A 10619-nucleotide genomic window follows, 5' to 3' on the forward strand; every position below is an offset into this window, starting at 1 on the left:
TTGATGCCTCTTCCACCAGAGCGCGATACTTCTCCGCGTATCATGGCCCCGCGAGCCACGCGACGTCTAGCACCCCCGGCGCCGCGGTGGTCGATGCTTCTTTTGGGATACAAAAATACCTGTTGTTCTTTGGTCCACCTCTAAACCCAGAAAATACTTCATGATGCCCAAATCGGTCATCTCAAACTCCCTCTTCATCACTTCTTTAAACTCCTCAACTAGCTCAGTTTTGCTTCCCATCTCACTTTTCTCAATTGATCCGATCTCCTCATCCATTGCTTTCTTCCATCTCTCATCAAGTACGGCCTCTTCAAATTTTATATCTTTTGTTCCTGTCAATAGACATACTACATGTAACTCGTCAGTGGAGTTGTAGATGTCTTGCAAGCTCCGAGTTCTAAGCTGCTCAGGTTCATCATCTTCCTCGGAATGCTCATTGGTCATATCCGAGCTTCTCCCTATTATCTCCGAGCTCGAGCTCCCCGAAGTCTCTTCAGAGTTACTCCAGCTCCACTCGCTTTCCTCATCTACCTGGACATCTCGACTTACCAGAATTTTGCCTGTAACGAGGTTGTACAATTTGTAGGCTTTTGCCTTTTCATCATACCCAATCAAGATATACTTCTTACTCCTATCATCAAGCTTCGTTCTGAGTTGAGTTGGAACATGACCGTAAGCAAGGCTTCCGAAGATCTTGAAGTGATGTATACTCGGTTTTTGTCCACTCCATGCTTCTTGAGGTGTCACATCATCCAATTTTGAATGTGGGTACCTGTTCTGTATATATATAGCACACTGCACTGCCTCTGCCCAAAACTTCTCAGGCATATTCTTCCCTTTAAGCATAGCTCGGACCATATCAAGAATAGTCTGATTCTTTCTTTTAGCTACTCCATTTTGTTGTGGTGAATATGGAGCTGTGAGAAAACATTTTATACCTTGCTCTTCACAGTATTCCATAAACTTTGCCGATGTGAATTCCCCACCCCTGTCCGACCTCAAAGCTTTAATTTGCTTGTTAGTCTCTTTCTCCACCATGACTTTAAACTTTTTAAAAGCTTCAAATGCCTTTGATTTTTCTTGCAAGAAATATACCCAGGTCTTTCGAGAGAAATCATCTATGAAAGAGATGAAATATTTCTTACCACTAAAGGATGCAGGAGAGATTGGTCCACACAAGTCAGTGTGTATCAGGCCAAGTTGCTCCTTTACTTTGTACTCGGACGAGTTCGGAAAACTTGTTCTTGTATGCTTTCCGAGTACACACGCTTCACAAAACTTCTTGTCAAACTCAACACCACGTAGTCCGTGCACCAACTCCTTCCTTGATAGCTCGGCCAAACCTCCAAAGTTCAAATGCCCAAAACGAAAATGCCACATCATGGCTTCATCTTTCACGTCCAGCTTTAAGCACTTATTTTGAATGATGTTCAGCTCCAGTCTATACATCTGATTCTTTTTCATCTCCACTCGGGCTATTAAACGATCATGTTTGTCCTTCAAATAAAGCACTCGATCCTTCATCAGAACCGAGTTGCCTTTCTCCATCATCTGCCCCATGCTTAAGATGTTGTTCTTAAGCTCGGGAACGTAGTAGACATTCCTTATTTCTCCAACTCGTCCATCCTTCTGCATAAACTTGATGGTTCCACGCCCTTTTACCGCCACCTTGGAATCATCCCCAAATGACACGAATCCAACCTTCACCTTGATGAGTTCGTTGAAGAAACTCTCTTCTCCACACATATGATTGCTCGCTCCAGTGTCCAAATACCAGACCGAGTTGTTTAAGCAACTCGAATCAAGCTCGGCTTTTGACTTCTCATCTGAGCTTGGAAGCTCAACTACTGATCTTTCCACGCAACTCAAGTTTAGCTCATCCTCGGAGGCACAACTCGGACGTAGCTTGGTCTCCGAGCTTTGCGTCATCATCAAAATTCCTGCTTCCTCGTCCTCTTCCTCTGTGAGAAGATTCTTCTCTTTCTCTTCACTTCGGCTTTTAGCTCGGCAATACTTTGCTATGTGACCGTATTTGCCACAATTGTAGCAATTTGCCGATCTGCATTCCTTTGCGTAGTGGCCGAGTTTGCCACACTTATAACATTCCACCTCCGACCTTGGCTGACTTCCTTGGCTATGATCACCTCGTCCTTGTCCACCTCCATGATCACCTCGTCCTCTACCTCGTCCTTGATCACCTCGTCCTTTGCCTCGTCCTTTGCCTCGTCCTTGATCACCTCGTCCTTGTCCACTTGATCTTCGGCCCTGGGTGTTCCGAGTTTCATTCAAATCAAGTTGCGCCTGTAATGCTTGATCAAGAGTACTCTTCATCTTCCTCCTCCTTTGTTCGTGGGCTTCGAGTGACCCAGCGAGCTCTTCCACTGAGAGAACTGACAAGTCCTTTGACTCCTCAATTACGCATGCAATACTCTCGAAATCATCTGTTAATGATCTCAATATTTTCTCCACAATTCTACTTGCTGGCATTGGCTCCCCATTCCTTCCGAGTTGGTTAGCCAACTTCTCCACCCGAGTTATGTACTCGGATACTTGTTCCTTATCCTCCATCTTCAAACACTCAAACTCTCCTCGGAGAGTTTGAAGTCGGATCTGTCTGACACGGTGGTTACCTCTGTGCGCAACCTCCAAGATTTTCCATGCTTCCTTTGAAGACGCAGCATTTGCAATCTTCTCGAAGCCTGATTCATCCACGACATTATACAAAAAATACAAAGCCGATTTGTCATTTACTCGTGTCTTTTCCAATGTGGCAATCTGAGCCACAGATTGGTCTTCTTCCTCCTCGGGTTCTCGGTACCCCTTCTCTACTATGTCCCATAGACTTTGGGAACCCAACAGGGTCTTCATCTGTAAACATCAATTATCATAATTGGTTTTCTTTGACAGTTGTGGTACGGTCATTCCATTAACAACCTTTGCCATTACTCTCTCCTCTTTTTTTCAAAACACACACAGGTGCACACTGTTTTCCTCTCACACTCGGCACTCAGAGCATAAAGCTCTGATACCAATTTGTAGAAAACTAAGAGAGACGAGTGACACTAATGTTATGTGATCGTAGCAACTCACTGTATTTTTTATTGAATAAGAGATGACCTTTAAATAGCCATTGTACAACGTACCAAATTAACAAGAAGATAACAAAATATCTTATCAAAACAAATCTTATCAAAAACTATCTTATCTAAACTGAAATAAATAAAACAGATAAACTAACTCGGATATCTCTAAAATTTAAGATTATCTAACAGAATCTTGGGAGAGAGAGGGTTGCACGAAGTGATTTTTCTTTTTCTTTCTTTTACTGTTTCCAGCGTATCACGCATATTGCAAATAAAGGAATGTAGTTCACAAGTCTATAAATAGCAAATGATGAAGAAGGACTGTAGTTCACACACATACTTCTCATTCTTTACTTTTTTATGGATGTCTTTTTATTAAGAAAAAAAAACACTTGTATTACTTAAATTAATATCAGTAAGAGAATTTCATTTACAAGAATTAAAGTAGGAGAGGAGAAATTTATTATCATCCTTAAAAAAATTATATAACTATAATTGTTTGATGGGATTTCTTTAAACTCATTTTTTTTAATTTTATTTTATTTAACTAATATTAATATATTATTTAATCATTTTATTTTATTTAACATCTTATATATAATATGTGTCTTTTTTAATTTATTTTAGTATGTTATTCTTTTTATTTTCGAATGTTTTATTTAAAATTATGTTTCCAAAATAATGTCATGATTAATCGGATTATTTCTTAAATTATATTATATAATATTATTTGTTCATACATTTAAGATTAAAAAAAATATTTGTATCTATAATATATAACTTCTGTTTTTTCTGTATGTGTGTGTATTAGTTCAACTGGTGTTGCAATTGATTTTCAAACTTCAAAATCTTGAATTTGAGTTTTGAATTTTATAAAAATATATTTTAAATTTTTTTAATGATAGAAGAGTATAAGGGTTTACTAAATGTAGAGATCGTGATAGTTACTATAAGGGATATTTCTTTTATATATTAGTATAGATAGTATAGATAAAGATTTGAAATACTTGGATAAAGACATGAGTTGTAGGTGAATGTTTTGACTTTAGAGATTTAAATGAATATGAATTCAAGCAAGTGAGTGATCCTTGCATTATTCTGTCATGATAAAACTCATTTATCTGAACTAGTTCACTATAAAACTTGTTAAAATCCAATTTAAAATAAAATTAAAAAGTATGGTTGTATGGTTATTATATAGTATGGTTGTCATGATAAAGTACATTTATATGGTTTTATATTTTTTAATGTTGGATACAAACAAGATCCCACATAGATAAAAATAAGAGAAGAAATAACCATTTATAAAACACATATATTTCATTAAATGAGAGACCTTTTAAATAATAATCAAATGTAAAATCGTAAAGGTTTAAACCCAAAATAGACAATATCTCACCATTTTAAAATTGTGTGTGAAATAAATTGATAAAAATAACAAAGTTATAAACCTCTCTTCTTGATACAAATATATCTCCTCAAAGACAAGTACCAATAACATAACCCATCTTTGGCATCAAAGTCGTGACAACTAATAGGTTATAACAAAAAGTCATAAAATGATATACAATGACAAATTTTGGTGAATGAGAGGTTGGATTTCTTGTTTGAGAGAAAGATTATTAAGATATAAACAAAGTCTCAAATCGATAAAACAAAACAAGAAATAATTTATAAAGCATACACATGCCCCATTAAATAAGAAGCCTTTTGAGTGATAACAAAAAATAAATCTATGAGTACTTAGGCCTAAAACGTATAATATCTCACCATTGTAAAGTAATATATAAAATAAATCAATAAAAATAAAAAAAATTATAACCATTTCTTTTTTATATAAATATATCCTATCAAAGACAAATATCAACAATACAACATCATTTTATTGATCTATACGATGTGTTCCCACTCTTTTATGTTTCTTGTTTCTTATTTAGAATAAAATAAATTGCAAATTTAAGTAGATAGATATCTTGGACATGTCATGACCTTTTTTCTACAATAATTCAAGTTGTTTCTCCTTAATCAGTTGGAATCTAAATATAATCAACCAAATTCTGACTTTTAGTGGTCAAGGACTATCATCCTTAATATTCTTCCGTCAACATGAAGAACTATACATCTTAGAGTGATCTATAATAGTCATTTTTTTTCCTTTCTCCCACCACTGTGAATCCATTTTCTTTTAGGTTTTGACCAACCATATAAATTTAAAGAGTAGTAAGAAAAAATTTGTATATAAATAAAATAAAACTTTTTTTCTATTATTTAGATAATAAAATGACTATAACTCTAGCAGATTGTAAAAAAAAATATATATAATTATGAGTATAACTTTTGCATCATTTATTCTAAATTTTATTTTTTATTGAATTTTTCTTTTGAAAAAATTAAGTATTCATTTAAATCAAATAAGATGAATTAAATAAATAAATAAATAAATTTGTATATTTAAAGGTGTTACAAATTACAAATAACATCACTCATTCAAATCAAAATTCAAATCCAAACTTTAAAAAGAAAGCATAAAAAATAACTAAAAAGTTGGCACTCCAAGGTTATATAAAAGTTTAAAACTAAACAAGTAGTATGATACCTAAAACAAGATAAAGACCAAAAACTCAAGTCTCGAATGTGACGGTTCTGTTAAAGTAAGGTGACCCAAAGACGAAAGTGATAAAAGCAAAATAAGCAATAACCCTCTCCTCTATAGCATCATTGTCCAACTGGACACGCTCCTATAACGTGAAAATGAATATCGGATAATATATATAAGTATAAAAATTTAAAAAAAATATATATTTAAATTAGAAATTAAAAAATAATAAATATAAAGACTAACAAAACTTATTTTAAATTACAGAAATTGAAAGATAAAATAAGTAAAACTATAAAGTTTAAAAATATTTTAACCTACATTATATTTGTAATATATATATATATAGAGAGAGAGAGAATTATATGGTTTAGTATATTGTTTAGTGATTAAGTTAAATTTCTTCTTTCCTCAACTATGATTCAATCCATGCTTTTTTTTTTTTTTTTTTTTCTTTTTTTTTTTGAAGCGTGATTCAATCCATGCTATGAATCATTTTATCATATTTTAATATAAAAAAATTAACTATTATCTGAGGGTGATTGTATAATATTACGGAGTGGTGGGTTAATTCAAACCTCATTTTCAAGTTTTTTAAGCGTAGAATTTACCGATCGAAAAACTAACAGCAACAACAGACAAGTTTATATTTAGTTATAGGATTATAAGATGATAAATAATCAAGTGTACAATACTTTGAAAAGCCTACACGATATACCCCTATTATTATATATATAATATAACATACCACTAAGGTACTAAGTCATGTATACTCTACTATATATATGGCATATATTATGTGGTCCGTCTATTATCACAAGTAACAACAAAAGCTTTAAGTCGAGATTATTTTCCCTAATAAAGCCATGTCTTCGACTAACTGGTGATTTCAATGACGTGTATTTCATGTCTACTTCTTCATTAAACATCAAGAAACTTTGGCATTGCTTTCACAATTGGAGTTGGCATTTTTAATGCAGTTACTATTGCCATTATTTATTGTCGTGGGCATGACAACAACTTCAGTTGCTTCATGTTCTTGGGTGATTTCTGACGAGACCGATGACTGATCTACCTTTTTCATTTCTTTGCTCTTGCCCCATAGAACCATGTACAACCCACTCACAATTAGCACGGCTCCAATTACACTATAACATGATACAAAAAAAAAAAAAAAAATCGTATCATTAGTCTCTTTTACGCCTAAACAAAACTTTTAAAATTAATAAAAATAATATGCTAACATAATATACAATGAATTCCTTGTGTGATTGTTTTGTCTCTATTTTATTTAGTGAACAAGGAGTTGACGTACCTTCCTACATATAAGTTTTCACCTAACATAAAAGAATCAGCCACAGCCACAAGCACAAGCATCACAGGGTTGAAAACAGACACAAACATTGGGCCTCTCATCCGTACACACCATGCAATGATAATAACCACCAATCCTGAGGCCACAATTCCCTGCATTATTTTCGTTTCATAACTAATAATTGGTTAGTTCAATATCCAAATCCAATCAAATTATATTATGAACTTAGTATATTAATTACCGTATAAACCACAGTTACAATCCTAATACTCGAACCCAACTTCCACTGGCTCCAATCCTTTTCAACATAAAGGGCAAAGGCCGTGGCTTGTATTGCAGCCATTAAGGACATCAATGCAGTACTTGAGTAATGACATGGATATTCTTTACTCATCTTAGACTGTCCCATTTAGTGATCAATAACATAAGGAATCACAAATCAAACCACACATTTCACAAATATATGCATGTAATGATAAAATAGGAGGAATAAGAGTACCTGAATGATTAGCCATAATGCAAAACTGAAGCAGCTTCCAAAACCACACAAAACACCCATAAATTTATGACCAGAGTCACTATGCAAAGTTACTACATGTTGCTCGTTGTGATGCAAAAGATCAGTGCGGAAGGTTGTAACGTTAATTTCTACCCCTTTGAAAAATGTCAGCACCATTGACCCTCCAATTCCTATTATCGTTCCCAACACCTTTGCCTTCCCTACTGCGGTTTGCATGTTTAACTTTTCTATGCTACAAAAATTCAAAAGAATTAATCCAATTAACCATGCAAGTTCAGTATTCTAGAATATTGTATAGTCTAACACTAATTCATGGTATTATTCGTTTTATAAAATTAACCAATAGTCCATGATCATATGTATGGCCACAAGTGTGGTATATATTCGAGTTTAGTTCATCTTATTGGCTAGTGTTATTAATGGTTATTAGTATAGATGTAAATATAGTGCGTCCTCCACTTCAAACTAAGGAAAAAGAAAGGTTTATCTATTAGAAGTCACATAACAACTTTTGGAGAACAACTTTTGGAGTTAGTGAACAATGGTTGAGTCACTAAACCCATCATGGATCGCTGATTGCAATTCATGCAATGATGGCCATGTGGTATATATGTCATCCACCCAAATCTATAGACAATATATAGCTATAGAAATATGTGGTCTATAAATTCTGTTAATATCGATAATATATTTGTTGTCTATCGAGTTTTCAATAAATATGTTTATGTATTTATAAAAATTCATATTTCTTTTCTTGTTTTTATTTTTCTTTAACATGTTATAATTCACGATGGTTTAATCATCGATTTTGATATCGCTTATTATGATATTATTTATTTTAAATTTAATCTTTCATAAATTTGTGTTTTTTTTGTCATTATTTAAAATTTTTTGTAGCAATAGAAATATTTGTGTATTTACACGTCCATATCACTGTCATGTTATGATAATATATGGGCTTTGATTCCATTTCAACAATATTTAAATATAAAAAAGCATATAATCGTGATGACCGGTGATTACGTACCCGCAGGAGATGGCCAATATAAAAGTGACTGCAGGAACGAGATTATAAACAGCAGTAGCGAATGTTGCTGACACCAAATCCAAGGCCTCAAGGAATAGGTTATGGAATAAACTTGCTCTGTTTAGATGATTACACAAACATATATGAATATGCAAAGTCTCTTTAATTAATTAGTATACAATTTAGCAATGCATAATTACATTCAAACGGGTGAAAACAGAAAGTTTATACGAACCATACCCAAATAGGCCACTAAAAAATGACAAGAAAAGCACCCTCCATGTCAGCTTTGGCCTGCTCTTTCTGTTTTAAATGTTAAAAAAAAAGAAAGAAGAAAGAAAGCACCATTTTCCATCATATGCATATAGCTGGCCTGGCTCAAAAGAACCTAGAATTATGTTCCTCCTTGTACAGTTATTAGAGTCATACTAAAAATTAATAACCAAATTAAGAAGTATTGGGGGTGAGAATGAACCTTTCGAAAATAAGAGAAAGAGAAAAAGTGAAAACTACTGCGAACATTAGGCGGTAGGCAGTGACAACCCTAATGCTCATTCCGTCATTGATGGCGAGCTTATAGAGCACATTCACCGAAGCATATGCAACTTGCACCAATGCCATCAATAGTACAGGCTTCAAGTCTTGCACTAGTTTCCGTACGTCATTCATGTTTACGTACAAGGTGTAGTATATTGGTTTGAGATTGAAGAAGAAAACTCAGAAAGATGTGGAGATATATATGGGGCTTTACCCCAAGTAGCGCATTTATATACATGTATATGAGCAGCCTAACAATATACTTGTACTGTATTAATCCAATGTTGAATGGTCAAATTACTTCCTTAATATGAGTCCCTCTCAAAAACAGAAATTAGGCTTAAAGTCCATGCATTTCATTAGTTACCAGCATACTTATTAATATGAGTGAAATTGAACTCAATTTCTTTAAGTAAAATATTGAATTTGAGCTTAAGAAAAAATACAGTTAAAAAATTATTACTTTTGCTTATAATTATTTATTAGTTTTGACAAAAAAAAATAATAATGATGACAAGAAATTTTTAATCAATTATCTAATTTTTTTTAGGTGAATCAACACTTGTCATAAAATGTGTTAATTTAGTCAACAATTGTAATTGGCTATATTTTTTTTTTATGATTGAGTATTAATTCACTTGATATAGAAAGACTTTTTTATGTAAGATGAAATAACATTTGACAAATCTTTTACTAACCCTTAGGAAGAGCACAAACTTTTCATGCTCTCCACCGTTTTCAACCTTCAAGATCCCATTTTTGGCCAACTCGATTTTCTGGTGACCTCTCTCCTTTGAGAGTGCTCCCAAGTGCTTCATCTTCTCTGATGACCTTTGTTGATGCTCTAAGGTGTTGCGAATGTTTTTTTCAACGAGTTCTCAAGTATGATTTTTGTGTGTATTTGTTTGTTTTTTTCTACAATATTATACATGTGTTGTGGTTAATTGAGTTCTTTCAGCTAGGATTGAATCTTGTATCTACATTGTGTTCTTACACATGGTTAAATGTAGTGGTTTGGTTGTCTAATGTTAATGCACATTACATGTTTGATAAAATTCATGTGCGAAAATAAGGCTTTTCGATGGCTATATGTTGCTAATTGAGGTTGTTTATTGGGGTTGATTGAGTGTTGATCCTTTGGTGGTTAATTTGGGGTTGGTTTGGGGTTAAGTTAGTTGCTTATTTTGGGGTTTTTTTTGGGTTGATTTGGCTCATATATAAGTTTGTGAATTGAGGTTAGGCTTTAGTATGCTTTAAATAGATCATATATCTCTAATCTTGTTGTAATTTTGAAAAACTTTGCTCTTTGTATTTGGGTTTGGGTATTCCTTGTACTTGTTATATATTAATTTTATTGTTCCAAAAAAAAAATCAAGTTTGTGAATTTGATGGTTGTATTGGACTTAATATGCTAGTGAGTAGGGTTGTTTTGGAGTTTTATATGTTGCTAATTGAGTGGTTATTTTATGATATTTATCTGAAAGGATATTTTATAAGAGTTATGACTTTATTATTTTTATAAGGTTATTTCACACACAACT

General features: G+C 33.2%; 1 protein-coding gene across 2 annotated transcripts; it reads right to left on the reverse strand.

Moving 5' to 3' along the window:
- Positions 1-6302: 6302 nt before the first annotated feature.
- On the reverse strand, positions 6303-9282 carry LOC109818654 (WAT1-related protein At1g68170). Of its 2 annotated transcripts, XM_020384182.3 has the most exons (7): positions 9017-9282; positions 8782-8844; positions 8542-8658; positions 7494-7746; positions 7236-7394; positions 6995-7146; positions 6303-6827 (listed from the first exon to the last, which is right to left on the reverse strand). In XM_020384182.3, exons 1-7 carry the CDS (start codon positions 9208-9210, stop codon positions 6608-6610), a joined length of 1158 nt encoding a protein of 385 aa, XP_020239771.1. In that variant the 5' UTR covers positions 9211-9282; the 3' UTR covers positions 6303-6607. The 2 variants fall into 2 exon arrangements, with proteins under 2 accessions (XP_020239771.1, XP_020239772.1); XM_020384183.3 differs by lacking the exon at positions 7236-7394.
- Between the last annotated feature and the right edge of the window lie 1337 nt (positions 9283-10619).

The sequence above is a fragment of the Cajanus cajan genome, chromosome 2 (genome assembly GCF_000230855.2).
Source record: "Cajanus cajan strain Asha chromosome 2, NIPB_CcT2T_4, whole genome shotgun sequence".
NCBI lineage: Eukaryota > Viridiplantae > Streptophyta > Magnoliopsida > Fabales > Fabaceae > Cajanus > Cajanus cajan.

Bases quoted from the DNA above. Each gene is read 5' to 3' on its own strand.
- LOC109818654 (XM_020384182.3), bottom strand. From the start codon at position 9,210: ATGAATGACGTACGGAAACTAGTGCAAGACTTGAAGCCTGTACTATTG. The intron at 7,747-8,541 runs GTACGTAATCAC...GAATTTTTGTAG, and splicing joins ATATTGGCCATCTCCTGCGG to CATAGAAAAGTTAAACATGC. The intron at 7,395-7,493 runs GTACTCTTATTC...TAAATGGGACAG, and splicing joins CATTATGGCTAATCATTCAG to TCTAAGATGAGTAAAGAATA.